The sequence below is a fragment of the Eptatretus burgeri genome, chromosome 6 (assembly GCF_056783735.1).
Source record: "Eptatretus burgeri isolate ZD-2024b chromosome 6, Ebu_testis_v1, whole genome shotgun sequence".
Classification (NCBI taxonomy): domain Eukaryota; kingdom Metazoa; phylum Chordata; class Myxini; order Myxiniformes; family Myxinidae; genus Eptatretus; species Eptatretus burgeri.
Window position 1 is genome coordinate 48,585,499 of NC_140966.1, and position 24,883 is coordinate 48,610,381.

At 41.2% G+C, this 24,883-nt stretch overlaps 1 protein-coding gene and 1 pseudogene across 10 annotated transcripts in view; both read left to right on the top strand.

Moving 5' to 3' along the window:
* LOC147024721 (sister chromatid cohesion protein PDS5 homolog A-like) overlaps positions 1-13,688 on the top strand; it is a 197,904-nt gene extending 184,216 nt beyond the window's left edge. For 7 of the 10 annotated variants that reach the window (XM_085884895.1, XM_085884890.1, XM_085884891.1 and 4 more), the window contains 4 exons: positions 565-679; positions 2,984-3,116; positions 9,178-9,300; positions 12,023-13,183. In XM_085884895.1, the coding sequence (XP_085741021.1) occupies positions 565-679; positions 2,984-3,116; positions 9,178-9,300; positions 12,023-12,154 (503 nt within the window). In that variant the 3' untranslated portion in view covers positions 12,155-13,183. The other 3 variants (XM_085884892.1, XR_015059167.1, XR_015059166.1) reach the window with 3 other exon arrangements.
* A 1,656-nt stretch (positions 13,689-15,344) lies between these two features.
* LOC147024722 (uncharacterized) lies at positions 15,345-19,112 on the top strand (annotated as a pseudogene).
* Positions 19,113-24,883: the final 5,771 nt, after the last annotated feature.

Genomic DNA, 24,883 nt, shown 5'->3' on the forward strand with positions numbered 1-24,883 from the left:
AACGAATTGTTCAGATTTTGGTGGTGATTTGGATCCAGATCCGAGAATTTTTAGTGGTTCTTCCCCATTGAGGGATAGGGTCAAAAACGATATACAGCATGGTATCTCAAAAAAGTTATGGATGAATTCTGGATTTTGGCAATAATTTGGTCTCACAAATGACGATGAGAAAGATATTCCATGACAGGTAGAATGATGTGAGCCACACTTAGGTTAAGGGTAAAACTTGAAAGGGGAGACCATGTTTTGATTTTTCAGAATGTTGGAGACACGGATGTACTAGAACACGTCTGCCATGGGTGAATTGTGTGGAAGGGAATTCGCTGGCAGTGATACAAATAATTATCTAAGATGGTGGAAACGCATTATTCTCAGTAAAATAGTGATGTGTTATACTGTATTGCATACCATTTAATAGAGCAGCAATTTGATGGGAATATTGATAACATTGTGCACACCATCGATTGTAGAAAATGAGAGAATCTGGAATCCCTTGTTATAAAATGCATATCTGTACATGTGGAAATGCATGAGTGTTTTTGCAATCGTTATGTGCCATTACAGAGCAGCTGATACACCTACTGCCAGAGAATGTAGTACCATACATGGTCCATCTTCTTGCCCATGACCCAGATTTTACAGATACGCGAAATCATTGCCAGACTGATGACATAAAACGGTAAGATACAGATTAATTTGTGTCATGGGACCTTTCTTTAACCCACCAGGAATCATACAAATTTTTGCAAGTATCTTCTAAGCTACTCACAAAATAAATTTGGCATTTTAGTATTTTCAAATCATCATAGGTATTAGGAATTGAGACATAGAATCAAATCGTTATTTTAATCTCAAAAGACCAGAAGGTACAGTCTAATGCCATGGTAATAGTACCTTTCTGCAGAGATCTTGCTTTTCACAATAAGAATTATGCAGGATCCTCAGTGAGCTTACTTCCAATTACAAGCCAAGTTTTAGAATCCATCATTGTTGCTGATATCAAGTCTTTCATGTTTTTAAACAGCCGTATCTGTGACCTGTTTTGATTCAGTCCTAAGCACACCTCTGGACATGCTTCTGTTCCTCTCTCAGTAATGGTTGGAGGCCGTCGATTTCAAACCAGATCTCAAACCAGAGACTGTCTCCCTGGACATATCTCGGACATTCGACACAGTCTCGCATCCTACTTTGCATACCAAGATCTCTGCCTGTGGCATAGAGGGGTTCCTTCATTCTTGGATTCTTGACTCGCTCCACTCCCGCAAGTCAACGTATTGCCATTAATGAAACTCTCTCCTCCCCCTCTCCCAATGGAGGTTGGAGTTCCCCAGGGAAGTGTGTTTTTGGCTCAGTCTTGTTCCTCATCTATATAAATGACATCTCTGATACTCTTAAAAGCCCTCTCTTCCTTTTTGCAGAATCCACGTCGTTTTCTCTGCAGTACCCCCACCCCTCTGCGAGACAGACAGAAGATCTATCTCTATATCTCTATCTCTATATCTCTATCTCTATCTCTCTCTCTCTCTCTCTCTCTCTCTCTCTCTCTCTCTCTCTCTCTCTCTCTCTCTCTCTCTCTCTCTCTCTCTCTCTCTCTCTCTCTCTCTCTCTCTCTTTCTCTCCCCCTCTCCCCCTCTCCCCCCCCCTCCTGACCTTGAAATGATTAGACTCTAGTCTGATAAATGGAACATGTCGTTCAATTCTGGAAAAATCTCAGTCTCACTCCAAAAGGATCATCAAGCAAACCCACGTATCTCTTTCCTTGGTCATCCACTGGGAGAGGTTCATCCACTGGGAGAGGTTCAGTCATCAGCCATGACCTTTCCCAGGCTGACCACAACTATGCTGGCTTCCCAAGCCAACCACTGGCTGGGCATACGCTGTTGATCCAAGTCTTTCTTTGGAAAATCAGAGATAACTACCATCTCCTTGGACTTTGTCTGGAGCTCAATGGAGTACTGCTTTCTGCTCGGGGCAGGTGCCCCAGCATTATGTCTGTCTCTCCTGGATTATGTGGAACAGAAATCTCTCAAAAGTATTGTCATCTCCCATGAGAAGGCCAAAGCACAAGGTCTGTTGTTTTCACATTGCAAGAAGTGCAGTGGTCTCTGTTTTCTCCCATCTTTTCTCCAACAATGCTCCCATTTCTGTCAGTCCTCTGACCCTCCCCAGCAAGTGCTGGATGCACGTATTTTTCCAGTAACCCCCTTCTGGTTTCACTTCCGAAATCAAGGGTGACTGCACACTTGAACTCATTTATTCCTTGCTTTTCTGTCTACGGAACTTCTTTCCAGAGGCTTTCTTTTCTATCTCGCGACTCCCTCCAGGCCTTCAAGCAGTCAGTGCACTTCCACTTCATGTCTTTATTACCCATGATCTTTATCCCCCCCCCCACCCAATCCTTACACATGATCTTTATTACTCCCATTAATCCTTCCTTACTCAACCCTCTTTCTTGCTGGTTTCAGTGTTGCCTCTGTTCTTCTTTCTTCTTTTGCTACTCATTAATTCCCTTGCTGGTTGTGCTCAATTGTTTCCTTGCTACCCTGCTGTCAGTTCAACATTGCTTTTCCATAAGCCTCGGTCTTAACGAGAAATCAAAAAGAGCGACTGACATTTTTGTGGATTATGGCATCAATAATGAATAAATAAAAAACTGCCGTTTTTGTTTTTACTATTCTTATCATCAGGATCATCATCCCAGGCTAGAACATGTTTGAGCATTCATAAAATTAACAATCCAAATACCTATGCATTTTGTATGAAGGCACCTTTTAGTTTGTTATGTATATTTGATATTGCTTAAGGAATATAGTATTGACAGGATGCAACTTCCTTTCTATGAAGATTATTCAGCAGTAATTTTTCTTATTCTATTTTATTATGACTTTTGTTGATTGATTGTGTTGTCTTGGGTGGTGATTGAAGCTTGTGGCCATGAACTGTGTTCATTGATCAAATGTCGTTGTGCATTTCTCATCTTTAGGTGCCTGTGGCTTGTGCTGGAGGTTCTTTTAAGTCGAGATGAAAATAACAGCCATGCATATATGCTGAGAGCATTGGAGAATATGAAGAAGATGAACGATGTTCAGGATATTGGGAAAAAGGATCCAAACAAGGTGGGGAAGGATTTGTATGTTGTGGTTCAAACTTCCTTAAATAATTTTGAAGGAAACTAAACTCAGATTACAGAAACTAAACTCAGATTACAAAAACTAAAAATGACTTTACAATGTTTAATTTTTCAATCCATATTATTTATTTCATGATTAAGCAAAAAAAAAAAATGCAACTAAGTGACCTTCCAAATAATTTTAGAGCCAGCCATATGTTATTTTTGTGGGTCCATGATTGGCTGTGAGATGTCATCTGCTTCACTCATTAATGTTCCATGTTTCAACATTATTTTAAGTATTGTACAGAAATCACCTGGAAGATAAGGTCATTAGAAAATCCCAGTGCAATTTTACATGAATTGCAAGGACATTAGTTTTCAATCAACAAATGACCACAGTACATATATGTGATTTGAACCTGGAATCCCAGCATTATAAGCCAATGATTCAGATTGAAATGCTAAACAGGTAAACCAAACCAATTTTTTTTGTTTGTTAGATTTTAAACCCTGACAGAGTTTTTTTTGTATCCATGCTACATGCACTGGATAATTTTGCATGCTTTAGAATGAGATCTCTGATTCCTACCACCAGCATTATAAAAGGTTTTTTTTGATTGACAATTTTTTGTCCCCTTCACATTGGTGCCAGTGCTTAAAATATTTTAAGATAAATTATGTCTTTGTGTTTTGTTCAACTGTACACATTGGTTAATTTGTATAATAGGCAAAGAGCGAGGAAATGAAAAGTTTTGGGAGGAGGATGGCTAGAAAAATCAGTGTTGGGGTGGGAGATAATAGTGGGTAATCGTGGGGAGAGGGTAGGGATAAAAATATTTAAATGTAAACTTCCAGGGAAAAACACCCAAAATTACATATCACGTTAATGAATTTACAATAAACAGGCACTACATCACAGGAATAGTTTATGGTCATGCAAATTTGGTCTATAAATAAAGCAGGAAAAACATTTTCGTCTGTTTGGTTTTTCATACATTGACAAAACCAACAAAGTGAAGACTGTGAAGTTCTCATTTCAGCTCTTCAAAATTTCATTCAGTCATCTTGTTGCATCCATGGATGAGGTAATGGACTAATCTGTCATGATTCCCGAATACATGGCACCATAATATCATTTCATAGGTTAAGCATAACAATTGTGGAAGCCACCTGGTGGAAATTGTGTAAATCAATGCAATATATTTTGATATGGTAAAAATAATCATAATACAGGAAACAAGACCTTTGGGCCACACTGTATTCTACATCTTTTTTGAATTACAAGTTCCCTTGCAAGGAACTTCAATGCAAAGGGGAGGCCATTAAGGCCATCATGCCAGTGAACTTGTTGCCAACTTATGATTGTTTAGCTGTGCTCTCCGTTTTTAAATGCTGAACATAAAGCAAGGAAGCAACACGTACATTTTTATGTGTTTGGTATGACTCAGCTGGGGTAAGGTTCGAACAACTGCACTCCCAGACTAAGAGTGGAGGGTCGAACAATTATGTTACTGATTCTGGTTAAATCTCACTTTCTGTTTAAAGGTATAATATCAGACATTACTGGATGTATTTTGGAGTACTACACTCGGTGTACATTATGCCTACAGCATCTCAACTTCTTAACACAGAGGTGCTGTGGCCCATATTTGCTCAGGATCTGTCCAATTTCTTCAGTGAATCCCTCTGACTTGCGATCGCCACAGAACAGTCTTGATGATGTTGACTGTCCGACAGGCCCACTCTCACTTGTAGCTGGTTTCTGGGTGAGAGCTGAGCTCGCAAAATACAAAGACATCCCATCCCTTCATTACCAGTCAGGAATGCCAAGAAGTGATTCTCCCTTCTGTATCCTTGTAAACCTCCAGTCAGTTCCAGGCAGCAACACTACATGGTCAAAATACTCGGGGGATCTAAAACTATCCTTCCGCTCTGTGTATTGGCGAAAAAGGGCGGAGCCTGTTCTGTGTCTGCTGAAGTGCATGACCTCACTCTTCCCCAGATTAACCTTGGAAGATGAGGTTAACTCAAATAACTCGCATTAACCCACCAGTCTGCACATGGTGACAGAGTCTGTGCCAACCATCGACATGTCATCCATTTACAGGCTCATCTTGAAGTTATCCTCATGGATCCTAGTCTCGCAGAAGCCAGGGAAGGGAAAGGTCCATTCGCAGTGCACACACACAAAAGGTTCCATGCAGAGGACAAAGAGAATATGTGACAACAGACAGCCCTGCCCGATTCCAGAATCAACTTTAAAAAAGCCTGCAACAGAATCAGGCTTTAACATCCCTCTATATATGACCAAGCAATGCAATACTTTTGGCCAAAAGCAACAACGGTACAAATTGGCCATATCATATATTTGCATGACACTCTGTCAAAGGCATTTTCCTGGTCCAAAGTCACAATGTTCAGGCAGAGACCATTCTCCTCCACAGGCTGGATTGCTTCTCGAACCAAGCCCAGACTGTTGGATATCCTACGATCTGGAACAGTGCAAGTCTGATCCAGGTGCACAATATACACCACAATATTGTGCATACGTTTAGCAAACACCTTAGTTAATATTTTAACTTGGGCGGATTATGGGCCACAGCTCAATCTGCATATGTTTCGCAAACACCACAGAATTGTAGTCTTCTCCAGAGGGTCATCTGGCCATTGCCTCCCCTCCCACATCAGTGGGTCCAGTGTACTACATCTGAGTCCTGCAGGGTTGCAGTTACTGCCTCCACCCCCACCATAGCCTTTCCATTTTCTTCTCCCTCCTCCAAATCATTCTGTGGAGGTGAGGGAAGATGGGAGGAGACAGCACCCATAACCTCACCCACCTTGCCCACCACTCCACTTTTTACTTACAGACTGACACTTTTTATTTGTATAGCTCTGTGGCCAGGGAAGGAAGGTGTACTCATCCACAACACAGAGGTTCCACTGCACATGAGGTGCAGTGCTTCCTCACATGTCCCAACATGCCACACTGGGTGCAGTACTCCGACGTACATCGAGTAATCAGATAGTCAAGTTTGCCACATTTGCAGCATACTTTGGGCTGCCCAGCATCAAAGACTTGGCCTCGTTCCATCCCATAATCATTATCCCATTTGGGATATGGGACACCGTGCCATATTCCTTTGACTGCAGCGAGACGTGATATTCTGAAGTTGTTATGGACAAGCCGTACTGGGCTCATTACAGTATGTCAGTACTGTGCAGCGACATATCCATACTTTAACGTTGTATTTACTTAAACTTCGTTATAGAGGCGGATGGTCACGACTCTCTCGCGAGTTACTAAGAGAGCCTCGTCCACCCAGTCAACTGATGTCCCGGCCAGCTGAGTGGTAGCCCACCTCCATAACTTCACGAGTCCTCCAGCAGTCTGGAAAGACACTTCAACCGCACAAGCAAGTGAGAGCATGGAGAAGAAGTCTTCCGACTTTAATCCCAAACCCCCAACAAAACATTCTTACAAAAAGTCTCGCTAGCCAGAACAGTGAACTCTTATACAAAATAAAAGGAACATAGTTGTGATGCCAGCTCACCATGCTTGTGTACACCGGAATTTGAGGGAAACAGAGAAAATAAAAATTAATGAAGGAATTAGGGAGGACACTCAACAAGGGGTAAAACAAAGATGACCGGGGTGGGGGGGGTCTAAGACCTCCCTCCCCTCCTGGCTGGTGGAGTATGCTAACCAACACAGGAGGAAGCACAAAGAGGAATATCTCGAGCATTTATATTCTGTTCTGGCTGGAACTTTGAACTTCCAAAATCATGGCTCGTTTTCCACCCATCCCACAATTCCTGGTCGCAACAGGGTATTGGAACGGAAATTACTTCTCAAAAATGACAGCTTGTGCATCATATAAACAAGTTGAACTTGCCAAAATTACATGATAAATATACAGAGACACTTACCATGGTCAAAACTTTATGTGGGATTTCCTCTCACGTCTTCTGACTGTGAAACTTTAATTTCTGAACAATTCAAATTCAAATTTCTCTTTAAAGAGTGCAGCAAAGATAAACAGATACTCTGTGTTGGATTTCCTTTGATGTGCTTCAGGCGTCATCGATATTGGGGGTTGTGGAATAATCCTGATATCTTGCTTGTTCGTTTGTTTTGGGAGGGGTGGGGAGGATGTAGGCTAGGGCCCTAAAGTCCCCTAAGGTGTACACAGTCTGTATAGTACAATTATTTTGCCATTTCACCCACTGTGTGCAGCGTAAAGTAGGGAAAATCAATTGGTTCACTCTGTCAGTCTGTCCTCCAGTCAATGTATAATAATCAAGGACCGACTTAATTTTTTTTTCAATTGAATTTCACATATTGAACACTATAGAACACAAATCGGCTTGTTTGCACTTACAAACACTTGCAGTTTAGCAGTACTTTTGCTCTGAATTTGGAAATATTGTACGGCATCTCATCTCGCAAGTACATGTGCACGGTGTGGTAAAGCAATTGCTTCAGTCTGTCTGTCTAAATGTCTGGCAATCAAAGAAAATTGAAAAACATTCAAACAGGAAACTTGGTTTTTAGGGACTTCATCAAGGACACAAACAACAGACATGAAAAACTAATTTAATGTGTTAAATAAGGTGGTGTAAAAGACGGTGTATCCTAATTGCATAAACAGCGGTAAACATCTGATTCAATGGCTTGTTTATTTTGCTCTACAACTTTTCATTTTATTTAAATTCACTGTAATTATATATTTGAGCAATGTATACACAAATCGGCTTGTTTGTACTTCCAAAAACCATCAGTTTAGCAGTACTTTGGCAAAATTGTATGCCGTCTCGACCAATGAAATTCAGCGCTTACACTTTGAATCTGGAGGAACATTGATATTCAGACAAAATGGTGGCACTCAACGATGCAACATCTGTGCACAGAAAATATACGCATTGTAAAGTTCCCATGCTTCCTGGATGTTTAGCCTATTTTTATTGAATATAGACCTATTTTCATTCTTTATCATACATGAGATTTCAATATTTGGCAAGCAGGCTACCAGAAGCTCCACATCTTAGCTTAAAATAGGGGGAGGGGAGGGGGAGGTGGGGCAGGGGAGGTGGTGACCCTTTTTCTAAATACTGTGTGGAGTAAAGTGTTCTTTGAACTCCCTGGTGCTTTCTGGAATATGTCTGATAGTCAGTCACTATTTGCTCTGCTGCCATGGGAACAAACATTGTAATGGCCTGGCTTTAAAATAAGTTATTGCACTTATTTGAAAATTTTCAAATTAGACACTTGCAATTCCTTCACCAGTGGACCTACATCTTATTGACATCACACTGTTTACGTTGGTAAAACCTCTAATACAGACTTAAATTCCTGGTAAAACTGCAATATTTTATGAACTTTTTAATTCAATGAGGTTATATGTCACCTGTTATCATTATACTATGACAACTTTCAATACCATATTATTATTTTCACAAGAACTTAGAAATTGATAGAAGTGACCTTAAACAACATCTGAGAGCTGAGGAGGTGAGGGAGCAAAATCGCACATTTTTCTGTAGTTCATTCACAACCATCTTCGCAGATCTCCTGACTGGTTGTCAGCCAACAGTGAACATGGTAAAATAGCATCATTGATACATCCTTTAAAACAAGTCTATCATCTGCCATATTGAACTAAACGGACACTGGCTATATCCCACAATCTCTTGTGGTAAGCATATTGTGATGTAATGACGTCTGGGAGCCATTCAATGCTTCTTTGGGAGAATACCACAAAACATCCCAAGTCCCCTCTTACATCACGGCTCCTTGATTGCCATCATGCAATCATTTTATCTAACTTTTAATAAGGAATTACTTTTCGTTAGTTGCAGTAATAACAACTTGTATACCAAAACTGCTTTGGTATACACAATTTTTGATTTTCATGTTTATTTTAAAAACGAAATTTTGATGTTACCTGCACTTTAATTGCCTATCAATAAAATTGTTTCAGTTTCCAATCCTTTAACCATGAACCAATATGCTCTTTTTGTTATTCTACCACTTTCTTTTCTCTCTCTTTTTTTTCCCCCGCCACCAGAAGTTATACAAAGTATGTGACATTGCTGTGGAACTCATCACCAGTCACAGTCATGCTCACACTGAACAGCTGACTCTTAATCCTCATCTACCTTCTAAACTGTTTTCTTTTGCCAGCATTCAGGTGAGACCATAAAAGTGAACATTTCATTTAATAAATGCAGTGCAGTTGTATTTCCCACCACCTTTGTTTATTTTTAACTTGCAAATACCACCCATCACTTTGCTGACGGGTATACTGAGAGAGGGTGGGGGGGAGGGTGGAGAGGTAGATGGGTGGGGAAGAGAGAGAGGAGAGTGAGGAGGAGGAGGGGGAAGAGAGAGGAGAGTGAGGAGGACGGGGAAGAGTGAGGAGGAGGGGGAAGAGGGAGGAGGGAGGGGAAAGAGGGAGGAGGGAGGGGAAAGAGGGAGGAGGGAGGGGAAAGAGGGAGGAGGAGAGTGTTTTGAGGGGTGGGGGAGTGAGGAAGGAAGGGGAGCAAAGAGGGGTGGAAGAGCGAGCCGGGGAAGGGGAGGGGAGCGGAAGGAAGCATGACGGGTGGGGAAGGGAAGGCAGCGTGAGGAGAGGGGAAGGCAGCATACCAGGGTGTAACCAGGGTGAAAATGCTTTCAATTGTCGATTGCGAAAGTGAAGGTGTTGCTGTTGCAGACATTGGTTTCTTTGAATCCGGATTCTCAACCGTCACTAATAGGTACTCTCTCTCTGGTGTTTGGTTTTCAAATGTTTTAGTATATTGGATGTATTACAGTGATGAGCAATGTCTATTGAACAAAGTCAGCATGCAACTTTTGGACTATTTTCTTTAACCTTCCAAAAATAGTTCCAAACTGCATTTCTGGACTTTTTGAGGGACATGTGGTCAAAACTTTATCAGTCGATATATTGCCAACTCGTCCATCAGCAAGGCATCAAGACAAACCAGCCAATTCTAAATGCCTTGTTATTCATTGAAGAGGAACACGCCCTTGGGGTGTGTTTGATTTGCAAGTGATTTGCTTTTGTTGTTCTATTGCAAACGGGACACCCCAGGGGTGTGTTCCTTTTGAATTAATACATGACCAGGCCATGTGTAGCCGGAACATGCCCAGCAGGGACGAAAAAATGCTTCTTTCTATGAAGTAGGACCTACTCGGAATCGATATCAATTTCGGTTCACTACTTGATTCCGTTTGATTCCATTGTTGAAATTGAGTACTTTGTAATCGATTCCACCCACCACGATTAAGCACTCAAGCAATCACACCAATGAAATGGTTGATAAGAAACGGCTGGCTGGGTCATACTAAACACTATCCGAAGACATTCAGAGTGTAAAACAATGTGTGAATTGGACAAATGAACACTTTTTTTTGCAGTCGGAACTGCTGACAAGTTCAATTCCGCAGTTTAAATTTAATAGCTATAATGTTTATAAATGACCAGAGAGCTGTATGGGGATGGAGGGAGGAAGGGGTTTGGGAGGAGGTAAGCATGAAGTGAGGGAATGGGAAGGCAGACATGCAGTGGAGCGTGAATTTCGATTAAAACTGTCTCATCAAAATCAAAATGATTCTTCATAGAATAACAGTGAAGACAGAAACAAAATAATATGAAATCCATTTTATACTAGTCATACTATAAATACCGCCCAGAGATAAACACCACCTGGGCATGTCCGGAGACAAACACTGGCCGGAGATAAACACTGCCCGGAAATAAACACCACCCAGACACTTCCAGAAACAAAGACCGTCTGAACACGTCCGGAGACAAAGACCATCTGGACACATCTGGAGACAAACACCATCTGGACACATCTGGAGTCAAACGCCATCTGGAGATGAACACCGCTCAGACACGTCCAGAAACAGACACTGCCTGGACACATCCGGAGACAGACACCATCCGGACATGTCCGGATATGACCACCATCCAGATTTCACCATCATCTGGACACGTCTGGAGATAAGCACTATCTGGAGTATCCAATAATGTGTGACTACAACTCTGGGCATTTATGAGTATTTCAGCTGAAATGCAATAATCTCTAGAATCTCTTCACCTGAGCCAAATTTCAAAGTTTAAAATTCCGCATTTTTAACTTTGAAATTTGGCTCAGGTGAAGAGATACTGGAGGTTATCGCATGTGTGGAAACTAAATAAAGCCAGCAACACTCAGAGATGCCCAGAATGTTAAAAAAAAAAAACGTCCAAATTACACAAATGAACAATTTAGCAGTCGGAACTGCTGCTGAGGTCAATTAAGAAGTTTAAATTTTTAATTTTGACTCAAGTTAAGAGATTCTAGAGCTTATCACATTTGCGGAAATTAAATAAAGCCATGAACACTGGCATTTCCGGGCATTTATAAGCATTGCGATGTATCCAGCAATGCGTAGGTATGAAGATGAAGCATTCAATGATATGCATGAGAAAAGTGAAGAAAAAAAATTTGAGTGCTTTATCCTTAAGAAACCACTGCAGCCTGTTCCAAGTGAAGGCATTGTTGAGCAGGCCAAACAAAGTGGTGAATTTAGACCCCAGCAAGCTGACAGAGGACTTACTCAAGGGCTGACCAAGGATGATGTCTTCATAAAGGGTAATTTAATATGGCCGTTAATTATCTTCAAAAGGGGTGTTTAAATTAACTCAAACTCCCCATTTTCATTCATACACGACATTCAAGTTCTCTTAGTATGCATGCAAAGTTTGGGGCTGCGAAGTTTAATGGGTTTGGAGTTTTGTAGGAGACGGTCTGACTGGCGGACTGACACTCAGTGTCATTTATTATTACCTCTGCCACCGAAGGTGAAGGAGGTTATGTTTTCACCCCTTTCTGTCTCTTTTCTGTCTGTCTGTTTGTGTACAGGATACCTCAAAAAGTTGTGGACGGATCCGGATGAAATTTTGTGGGCAGGTTCGGTGTTTGACAAGCACAAATTGTGATTATGTTTTGGTGAAGATCCGGATCCAGATCCGACTACGAGAATTTTCAAAGTGATTATTCACCATTGAGAGATCGGGCTAAAATTATACGTAGCACGATATCTCAAAAAGTTGTATACAGATTCGAACAAAACTTGGTGGACAGGTTGAGTGTGTCACAAGGATGAATTGGTTCGATTTTGGTGAAGATATGAATCTGGATCTGGATACGAGAATTATTTAATTTTTAAAGTGATTCTTCACCATTGAGAGATAGGGCCAAAAACGATACAGTACTGTATAGCATGATATTTCAAAAATGTATTGGGCCCGATATGTTCTCGTGGATCAGGTATTACGTAGCGGAGGTATGCGCTCTAATGAGTACCCTTCTAGTTATAGATGCATTCACCCTTTGCAGAAATTTAAAGATTTTCATTCATTCAAGATGTATTTGGGTTCAAAACTTACCTTAGTCCCACCCCCTAATCTTGCCAAAAGAGTATACCTACCCTTGTTCACAAACAAGACTACAGAGCCATTAACAATTGTTTCCCTCTGCACTGCAATCTCCCATCTCTCTTCCACTATTTTTTCCTTGCTCACATTGTCTTCCTGATTATTTTCACCCTTGACCTCATACCAAGCCATTGAATTAAAATGAAGAATTAATATAATTGATGAATGTCTGACATGCTCAAAATTGACTGGGTTAGTGTAAGGGAATATGTATTGATAAATTATCGACATGTCATATTTACACTTCTGATGTACTTAAGGCTGCCACAGCAAGGTGGGGCCAAGTATGTTTTTAAATCCGCAACTGCAAAAGGTAAAGGTGCATTTGACAATAACAAAATATAATAGGAAATACTTCACTCTGCATGTTGTATACATTTTAAAGTCTTTTAAATCCCTATGTTCATTTCATCTAATAAACACAAATCATTTTCGTGCAATACAATGTCATATTTTTGAAAACTAGATGCCTTTATAGCCACAGGTGTACAGCTCCATTTGTTCAGATGTTATAATTGCTTGGACTCTCACTTTTTTGCAATATTTTTCCTCTTTCATCCCTTCCCTATTTTCCTTTCTCGTTCTTCTTCAGCCATCTCTGCAATCTGAGCAAAAGACAGGCAGTAGAAAAGGCAAGAGAAAATCTTCTGATGATCGCACACATTGAGGTTATTTACAAGCAACAAAATCTTGAGTTTTAAGAGTTTGTTTTGTGTTTGGCCACTTTTTGTTTGTTAAATTGTCTTCATTATCCCTGCTTGAGATTGAGTGTTGTGCGAGTAAGAAAATTATAAAATTACATTTCTGCTTATTCCATAAATTTTCTCATTCTTTAAGAAATACTTTGTGTAAACGTGTTGATTTTGGTTTTTGAATTTGAAGGAGAGATTCTATCAGCAGTTACTCTCTTTCCAGAGTTGAAATGTTATTCCTTTTTCAGATAGACAGGCACACCACAAATATTGATTGGTTATATGAGATTTAACATGACAAAATGTTCTTTTTATAGACAGAATAATAGACGTAAAACAAACTATAGAATATTTCCATGGTCTTATCGGTGAATAAACCTTTTCAATAAAATGGAGAGAACATTGGAATTTAGTTTTTTTGACATTTTGTTTGTGGCTTGATACTCATGATCTTAAAAGGAAACCTGGCAAAATAACGAACTACTGAATAATGGACAAATTTCTTTTTATTATTGTAGTATGCCTGGTGTTGGCTTAATGGTTAGGGTGGTGAGCTTAGAATCCTAGTATCCTGACTTCAAATCCCACTTGGCTGTTGAATTAATACCAGATGAGGTTGTCTTTGCCTGTCATCCTTCTGAGGTTGGCAAAATTAGTGCCAGCTTGCTGGTGTCCTGTGTCGGAGTGGCGACCTATCTAGGATTGTGCCCAATAGCCAAGGAGACTGCTTAGGCAGCACCAATGCTCTGCACAGAGTATGGTCCCAATGATGGATTAATGTAGTTCAGTAATTTTGCGAATATAATTCAGCCTCCCCCTATAGCATTCGGGAGGTTTATTGCTGTTGTCGGGTTTGTTTCTACAACTAGTGCCCCCAATATAAAATGGTATCACAAAATTTCTGAGACGCTATATAAGTACTCACCATTTCAAATTTATTTATTTTATGTTTTTTCTTCTTGCGTTCCCAACACACAATTTCCGAGCTGTATCTCTGAGCTGGCTGGGACATTTGAAATTAAATTTTGCATAAATAATTTGAATAGAAAGAAATTAGGTGGGGTTGACATATTTTTTGACATTGACCTAATTTTTAATGCCATGGCCTAAATATAGCCATTTTAACATTTTTCACCATAACTTGACTAAAGTTATCTGATCAGAACGAAATTACCCCATATAAATATCCTAGAACAAGATGCATTTACGCTTCGTTTACATCATACCCCTCCATGTTAAAGGTCAAGGTCTTAGGCTCCGAGGAGTACTAAACCACAATTTCGTTTTTTCCCTTTTTTCTGTCAATGATCGAGCTGTATCTCAGATTCAGTTGGGACTGTTGGAATGACATTTTGCATCAATAATGGGAATAAAATAGTTTGCGGGGTTGATTTTTAAAAAAATTTATTTATTTTAGCTTGACCTAATTATCGACATTTTTACATTTTTCACCAAAACTCGAATAAGTTTCGTCCAATCAGAACGAAATTGCCCTCTCTATATAGCTGAGAGCAAGCTGCATTTATGCTTAATTTACATCATAACCCTCTGAGTTAAAGATCAGGGTCAAATGATCTGAAAATGTGCGGTTTTTGTCATCGCTCAATTTTGCCAATAGTGTAGGCATATTTGTCATTAAAAAAAGGATTTGTGTATGCAAAAACTCACTTGATTTTGTTAGATGATACTATAAACATGAAAAAAATTAGGGTGGCATTTTTTCTGAGTATTCTAACAGCCTGAAATCCAAGATGGCCACCACCATAGCAAAACGCCCTAAATTTGACACTAAAATGAACTTAATGTAGTTTAAATATATTTTTTTCAGCATGAACTGCTTGGAACCACTCTCAACAAGACCCGAACCATTTTGTTTTGCTATCACCGCAAAATATTCCGGGAAAACTGTCTCGCTGTATAATAGGAACCTGTATAGAGGATTTTCCGGGAAAGGCTTGGATGTGGTGGAGCTTAATTAATTAATCGTTAGATCATGCCATAATCACTGTGAGTGAGTTTAGCTTAGAACTTGTATATACAGGTGACTATAATAACAATAACTTTCACCTGACTACTAATCTTTTTATTTTGCACAATTTGAGACAGAGGCTGCCTTTTTATTTCAACATGGCGGCCGGAAAATTGACGTTCGAATCCAGTCATCGGCAGCAGTTTGTTCGCTTTATGTTAAGGTTCCACTTGTCCATTTTATGGTGTACTAACATATTATTTTCTTCTTTTGCAGGCTGCATGTAAACAAGCAACCATAACCCATGATAACATAGCTTAGAGACCTTGGATTAACCAAAATGGCAGAGTCTTCATCTAACAAGAAGTCAAAAATGGTGGATTTTGAACTATGCTTTATTTGCCAGTTGAGCAGCAAGCAAACAGATTATACAAACTATGTGCTTTGTCCTTCTTTGCCTTCAGTAGAGAAAGTAATTACAACTGATGTTCGATGTTCATATGGGGAAACAGAATTCTCTGCATTAAAGAATCGCATAAAAGGTTTGTCTGCCCATGAACTGTTACAGAATGGTGTTTCATACCACAAGACATGTGATAAGGATCTCACAAATAAAACATGCATTGAACGAGCCAAGACCAGATATGAGAAAGGACAAGCGACAGGCAGTGTCAGTGATGTAAAACAGAAGACAATAGGACGACCACCAAAATCTGATGCTGCATATACAAGTGGTTCCACATCACAGCGATCTACCAGGCTTTCGACAAGTCAGGCTTTCGACAAGGAAATGTGTGTCATTTGTCAGGAAGACAAAACAGACAAATTGCACGACGTCTCAACTGAAAACATGGGAGCTCAGCTCAAAGCCATTGGTCAACAAACAGACAGAAAACTTTTGAAAGTCAGACTGAGCAATGTTGTAGGCTCACCTGATCTTCTTACAGCAGTTGCTGAGAACATGAAGCTTATGGTCATAAGCACCTTCTGTGCTTAGGCCATGCAAAACGAGACATAGAAGAAGCTAACAGACCTCCAAAACAGCATGTTCATTTTGCAGTTAGTGTCTGACCTGGAGATGCTCGATATGGTGGAAACTGAAATGAATGACACATCTAACAGTTCAGCTTTGAATATGAACGACATTGCACAATAATATGTTGGTTTGCTCGAAGCCAATGGGTTCCCTTTACCCGACAATCCGCGATACAAACCATACTTAAAGCAACTGATTTTGGACAACATCGCTGATGTGCACTTCACCAGGCCTCCAGACAAAACCAAACCTGAGCAAGTACTTTCTACAAAAGCCAAGCAAACCCTGTTAGCTGGTGCGTTGGCCACCGATACAAAAGACCTAAGAGAAGATGTGAAAGTCCTTCTGAAAGCAGCTAAAATACTGAGAAGAGACATTGCAAGCGCAACCCCGTGGAAATTCGAAGGAACATTTGATAATTATGAACCACCTGCTTTGCTTCAACTCTTCTGCAAGCATGCTATCCAAGGTTTACATCAGGTTAAAACAATCAGCAGGGCCGAATCTATGAACCAAAGTGCATCTGTGCTGGCACAACATTTCGTATGTGCATACAAGTCTGATCGGCAGGTCACCTATGAAACAAACATGAAGAAGTCGCTTTCAAACACCGCACTGACACTGTTGGCTTAGCTCTGGATATGCACAAAAACACCAGGTCCAAGGCCCTTGTGGAGACATGGCAAACTAGACCTCACCGTCCCATACAACAAGGTAATGGAAATAGAGACTGCAGTCACAAATGTTGTTCTTGAAAGGATGAAATCCATGGGAGGATTTATCGGCCACCTTGGTTGGTTAACGACATGTTTCTTTGGTTTTCACTGGACAACATAGATTTTCTCGAATCCACGCCTTATGGCATGAACACACTCCATGGCACTGCCACCGCTGTACATCTGACAAATCCCCAGCAACACCACTTGATATCGATCAGTCATCAATGTCTCAAACATTAGAGGAGGCTGTTCCATGTGAAATATTATCATGTGACAAACCAATACCAACAAACAAAAAGTGTGTTTGCACACTGAATTCCTGCAAGTCCAGCTCACAGCCAAACAAAGAGAAGGATATGGCATGGATTATTGGCTGTTTGGACTTCAAAGAAAGTGAAGTAGAAGTAAAATCAAGCTCTACTTCTCCAGGAACATGGGGCGCCTTCAACTCTCTGTTGTCTCCATCTGGTTCCAAGACAAACATTGCCCTTGTACCACCACGAATACGATTGCTACCAACACAGTATGACACCCTGTTCACAGATCTGATGAGAGCACATGCGATCGCCACACATGCCATGGGACCAGAATCTATCACAGTCGTGACTCTTGATCTTCAGCTATACGACATGGCCATGAAGTTGTGGATGGAGCGTGAGGGCATCAAGAATCAGTTCTTGTTTCCACCTGGCGAGCTGCACATTGTCTTCTGGGCACTGGCTGCCTTGGGTAAATATGTGGAAGGGAGTGGTATTGACCAAGCATGGGTCGAAGCTGGACTTTACTCACCTACAATCGTAACACAAATACTCAACGGAAAACACATGTATCGAGCACTGGAAGCTCATACAGTTACCTTGCTTGCTTTGTACAGTTTGTACTTCCAAAAGTTCCTGCAACTTCAGCCTGATGAAGAAGCTTTCTTGAAGGAAACATCCACTCTTTTGGGAGAAGCCTATCAGCAAGACATCAAAACAGACTCAGGAAGCAGACACAAACTCAGTGATGCCGTTACAAAAACAATCGAAATGTTCGAATCCAGGGACATCTTCAAAAAGATCAAGCAATCTGAAGGCACTGCAAACAAGATTCAGCGTTTCATCAGAAACTACATGAAGCAGTTCGAGACCATCCTCCAATTTGTTCGAGCCACCAGACAACGAGACCTATTGTTGCACATGCAGAGTCTGGAATCACTCATGAAGTACTTCTTTGCCCATGATCATTTAAACTATGCACGCCTTCTACCACTGTACATTTCTACAATGCAACAAACAGAAAAGCAGCATCTTGAGATCTGGACTGAGTTCATGAAAGGGAACTTCTGCATCACCAATGGTGTTGCTGGATTCACATCAATAGGCCCAGGCCATGGGATTGAACAAGAGAATCATGAACTCAAGGTTATTGGAGGCATAGTCAGAATCACACACAATGAAAAGTCACTGGACAAGTACTTTCTTATTTCACCTGAACTCTCAAACTTTCAACATTCTGCAAACAAGATTCAGCATTTCATCGGAAACTACATGAAGCAGTTCGAGACTGTCCTCCAATTTGTTCGAGCCACCAGACAACGAGACCTATTGCTGCACATGCAGAGTCTGGAATCACTCATGAAGTACTTCTTTGCCCATGATCATTTAAACTATGCACGCCTTCTACCACTGTACATTTCTACAATGCAACAAACAGAAAAGCAGCATCTTGAGATCTGGACTGAGTTCATGAAAGGGAACTTCTGCATCACCAATGGTGTTGCTGGATTCACATCAATAGGCCCAGGCCATGGGATTGAACAAGAGAATCGTGAACTCAAGGTTATTGGAGGCATAGTCAGAATCACCATAATGAAAAGTCACTGGACTAGTACTTTTTTATTTCACCTGAACTCTCAAACTTACAACATGAATTTGAGAAAAAGTACTTCACTGGCAGCAAGGCGAAGAGAACACAGCACCATGAGCTCACAGGGGGAAAGCTCTCCCGATCAACACAAAATGCTGTCAAACTCAGTGCAGTATTTCACGCGCATGGAAACCCATTTTAATCCGTTGATGAGGATGAGATCTACAACCTGCTCACCCAAGCAGTTATGAATGAAACTGATACCAACGACATCCTTCGGCGTGATAAGATTGGGCAACAGATGTTTGAAGGTTTTGTCACTGAACGCCTCACGGAAGGAAAACTTTCTGTGTGGGACAAAATGACCAAAAAGAAACTGGGTACCTTCAAAAGTGCCAATGCAATGACAGAAATCCAAATGAGAGACAAGGTGGTCAAAATCAAAGAAGAGTGAGGACTGTTGCAATGGTTCACTGTTATTTCAAGAAGTCGACCAGAGCTGAATCTCAAGGAATGCATCGGAACTTATGAATTTGGTGTGGTGCCTCGATCACTATTTGCTTCAGATGGATCCCTCCTGCTGGCATACGATAAGGCATCAATACTTCATCATCTTGAGAAGCTGGACAGTAACACACAACAGGTTCAAGCTGACAGAAATGAGGCAACTGGAAGTGAGCCATCTGATAACCAAGCAATCCAAGTACCCTTGCAGGTGGCAGACCCAGCAGTGGAACATACAAATGTTGACCCAACAGATGAATCGTCAGCACACCGAGTGATCAAGATTGATGGCATGGCTGTGGTAAATTCAGTTAGCAAAACGGAACAAATGAAAACATGCCAAGACTTTGCAGATGCCTTTCTCCAGATAATCTGTAACATGGCAGCACAATATGAGAAGGTCAGATTGGTGTTCGACTGGTACATCAAAACATCGCTCAAGGAACAGATGAGGACAAAGAGGACCAAGGGAAAGTCAACATATTACCACGTGAAAGACAACACTTTAATCCAAAATATTTCCCTGAAGGACTTCTTATCAGATATCCACACCAAAGGAGAACTAACCGAGTATTTGGCTGACAAAGTTGTATGTCACAGCAAGAGCTCCAACAACAGACTGAAAAAACTTATGGTGACCTCAGGAACACAAACCAAGGGCAATGTTGATATTCCAGACTCGCTCCTCACTCACAGCCAAGAAGAGGCAGACACTTTGCTTGTACTGCATGCTCTAACTGTTCTCAATGAAGCAGAACTTGTTGTCAGTTCCCCAGACACAGACGTCTTGTTGTTGCTTGTCTACATGTATCCAAGCTTACCGACGTCCACAACCTTCCTTACAGGAAAGGGCAGGCTGAAGAGGAACATTTCTGTGCGGAGCACAGAGGAGCACAGAGCACATTTCTGTGCGGAGCACGGAGAAGAGGAACAACAACTTAGGACCAAAGCGTGCTTCTGCACTGTTAGGTTTTCATGCTCTGACAGGTTCCGATATGTCTGGTAGATTAGCTGGCAGAACCAAAGACTTGTGCTTCAAGGCATTTATGTCTTGTGATGATGAGATCCTGGATGCACTAGCAATGCTCGGGAATGACATTGATCTGCCCGCTGATGTATGCTCTCAGTTGGAACGCTTTGTCTGTATTTTGTATCGATCCAAAATCTACACAAAAGTGAATGAGCTCCGTTGGTTCCTCTACTCAAATCGTGCAGCCGAAGGAGAAAACCTCCCACCAACTTCTGGCTCACTGGACATTCTCTGGACATGTCTCACTGGACATTACACATTCGTCGAGCACATTACATATCCATGATTTGGAGAAAAGCTTGTGAAACTCACCCGTGCCTCCCAGCACCAACTGCATTTGGTTGGACATTTGATGCAGGTTCAAGTCACTTCTCTCTCTCCAGTTCGCTGTTTGAATCCACCAGCTCCTGAAGCAGTATTGCACCTCATAAAGTGCGGGTGCAAACGTGGATACGAAGGAAGGTGCAGCTGTCGCAAGAACAATATCCCATGTACGGAAGTTTGTGGATGCTGGGTTTTCAGCTGCAACAACATAACTGTCCAACCAGGGATAAATGAAGACTGTGAAGATTGAGGTGTTACTTTCTATGACATTCACAAAATAATAATTCACTTGATATCCATTGTTAAAACTACTAGATGAAAGCCAGGCATTTAATCAGTATGACTTTTTGCATCTTCCTGTTTAAACGATTTAAGAGATTGAACAGTAATTCAAGTATTTAATTTTATTTAGATCTATTTGTTGGTTTGTTAATTATGTATTCTTTGTGAAAAATACATGTCTTTAAATAGGTAGATACTTGGTTTGTAATTACAAAATCCTGTTGGCTTGGTAATGCATGCAAAGGGAAATGGTATAGCTTACATTGCGGGTGCGCGGTGGCCATTTTGGAATTTGGCATGTAGATCATACATATAACATAAATTTGATGATTCCATTAGATCCCTGGTCTCAGAAAACATATATTTAGACACTTCATTTGTAATTGTATCACATGTATTCACGAAGATATCGCATTATTAGTGTTCGACGGCCATTTTGGACGCCATCTTGGATTTCATACCCTTAGAATGTTCAGAAAAAATGCCACCCTAATTTTTTTTTAAGTTTATGATACCTTCTTACAAAATCAAGTGAGTTTTTGCTTTTAACAAAGAAAAATACACTAAATTGCAAATTTAGACCTCTTGGCCTTCAAATATGTTCTTGCATAATAATAGGGTACCTTCACTGATGTTCTGCACCTGAAATTTAATTTGTATGCTTGACTTACTTTTTTCAGATTGTGACCGTCGTCACAAAATATACCTTTTTGATCATAACGAATAATTTTCCACCAATTTTCATGATGTTGGGTTTTATGAATATATTGCAGATGTGGACACATTTTCTTATTTTAAACTCTATCCCTAAATGTTGAAGGTCAAGGTCATATGGCGGTTTGAAAAAAATATGGACCATCATTGGATCATGGGCCAAGGGTAAGTCTCGGGTGGTCGCCAAGGGTAAGCCTCCCTGGTCGGGGAGGCGAACCCTTGGTGATTGCTTTGTGATCACAGCGATCTAGTTTATGTTGTGCTTTTAATAATTGCAGGTTATGTGCTTGAATTAAATACCAATTAATCTCCCTGGTATTTCATCAGCACAATGACAATTAAAAACCTCAACATATAAAGGACACTCAAATTTGACATAAAGGGACTTACTTGACCTGGCAAGTATCGGGCACAAAAACAATATATTGGAAAATAGCAAGGTAATGGGCCAAACCTTTTTTTGTCTATCGAATCTGGGATATGTTTGAGACCATATCCATTGGGACCACATTCTGTTTAGAGCGTTGGTGCTGCCTAAGCAGTCTCCATGGCTATTGGGCAGAATCCTGGATGGGTTGCCACTCCAACACAGGATAGCAGCAAGCTGGCACTCATTTTGCCAACCTCAGAAGGATGACAGGCAGAGTAAACCCCACCTAGTATTAATTCAACAGCCGAGTGGGATCCCAAGCCCACCACCCAAACCATGAAGCCAACACCAGGCATCATCTGGAATCTTTATTATTAACGTGTGCAAGTAAACTTGACAACTTGTAAATGTATCACACATAGTGTCATTTCTGGCAAAACAAGCTGACGTCAACACCAGCCGTCCTCTCCGTCGTGTCTGCCTTGCTGCACTAGCACCTGTTTCCGTCGGCGTGAAACTGCATTGGGTGGGATGATGTAATTAGAGGCTTTCATGAGGTGCTTTGCTTCGTTACAGTTGGGGTGAGGACAAGATGCTGGTGCTTAGAGAAGGGCCTGCTGGCATTTGAGTTGGGTCACAGACCTCACCCCCGCTGGACTGGTTCCGCGTACAGCATTGGCAGCACCCAGGGCAGCGGTGCACCCTGCTCAAGTTGCCTTTCCCTGGCAACAAGGGGGGAGGGGATCGGTGGCTTCGGTGTTCCATTTGCACATTCCATCAGAGGTTTTTGTGCCGATCCATCTGTGTAATACATCGGTGATTACGGCACCTATCTATCTGTGCCATACATCTACAGCATCGTCATTCCATCTGCACAATCCATAAACGGCTCCAGCGCTGATCAATTGTGCAATCCATCAGCAGCTTCGGCATTCCATGTATAGAGTCCATCAGCAGATTTGGCAGCGATCCATCAATACCAAACAATAGCAGCATCAGTGTCCCATCGATGCAATCCATCAGCGGCATTGGCATTCTCACTGCGTCATCCATCTCCATCACTTCCATTTCGGGGATCGTTGTACGTCGATGGCGGATCGGCAGTTCCTCCTTCCAGTTGATCTAAGCTGTGTTTTCCAGACCAGATCCATGACGATGCAAGTTATCAAGTCAGATTTTATCAATCCATTCTCACATGAAATTGATCCTCACAAACTGTTCAACATAGTTTCAGGCAAACCATTTCCAGATGATGTCGCTGCCCACCTTTTGTCAACACAACAACGAGGAAGAGAACTCTACAATGCGTTCAACTCCCGACTTGATACCGAAAAGAATGGTGAAACCACACGCTTTTTTAATCCGATATCAAGAGTTTCATGGAGAAGCTTTCAAGACAACCTGAAGAAGACAACAGTAAAATCTGCAGCAGGAAAGACCAAAGATGTAACAGTACAGAGAGATATCCTTTATTACTGGCAGCAAAGTCATGTAAAGAAAACATGTCCGTCGATTTGGATAAACCATTGAAGTATCCTTAAGCAACGGTACCTCAACCTCTTGCGACAGCAGATGGCAGTCGTTGGACAACACCAAACAGTAAGATGATGGAAGCTGCACTCACATCACTGAATTTACTGAACACAGCCTATGATGTCCCAGAAAATGCAGTTTACGTGATTGACCTTATTGTGTATTTACGTTCGTTGGTGAATGTACCAGATACGTTTCGGTTGTTAGCCAGGAGAATTATGGCTGACATACCCACACGTTACAAAGTGGTATATTTCGCGTGTGACACATACCATGCACATTCCATAAAACAGGCTGAACAAACTGCAAGAGGGCAGTCAGATGAGTACATTCTGCGCATACCTGATATCAGAATTCCGGCTGCATTTGGACAGTTTATGTGCAATGGAGGGAACAAAGAGAGAATGATGGAGCTGATTGAACAGGTTCTCTGTGAAGAGGAAAGTCTCATTGGAGACCGAGTTGTGTACTATGCAAGGGGGAATCTCTGCATGAAGATAACGTCACACTGCTCAGAGGAAATACCAGCCCTGGCTACTGACCACATAGAGGCTGATACAAAGATCTGCTACCTCATCCAACATGCACTAGATGAAAACTCTGGTGGTCCCACGGTCTGTGTAGTGCATTCAAGTTCTGGGGATACAGACATTCCAATCATTTTACTGGCCAATGAACGTGAAACTTTAAAGATCACCATAGATCATGGGAGTGGCAAAGGTCGGCGATTCCTTGATCTGAGTCAATGTCAACTCACTGAACTCCAGAAGCGTGCATTGCTTGGTATCCACGCCTTTTTGGGAAATGACTACGTTTCTTCATTTTTCCGAAAAGGGAAGAAAACTTGGTGGACACTGATAAAAGATTATGAAAATATGCAGAAAGTATTCGCAGAACTGGGTAACGAGCAACAACTTTCCAGCATAGTGTTTGATGGACTTCAAATATGTACTTGTGCAATCTACAATCAAAGCAGATGCAAACGTATTAATGAAGCCAGATCTATTATTTTCTGGAATCGATTTTGTGACGGCAAGGTAGCTGATCTGTGTGCATTACCCCCATGTGAGTCAGCACTGGTATTACATTCAGCTCGAAGTAACTATGTAGCCAGGATGTGGCGTCTGGCTCAGACCCCAGCAATTCTTGGACACTCCAGTAAACCATGGGTGGACTGAAGATTTATCAATCCATTGGGTTGATATACCATATCCTGTGGATGTTGTGGAACTTCTGTGTAATATTTCTGATGAAGATAGTGAAGA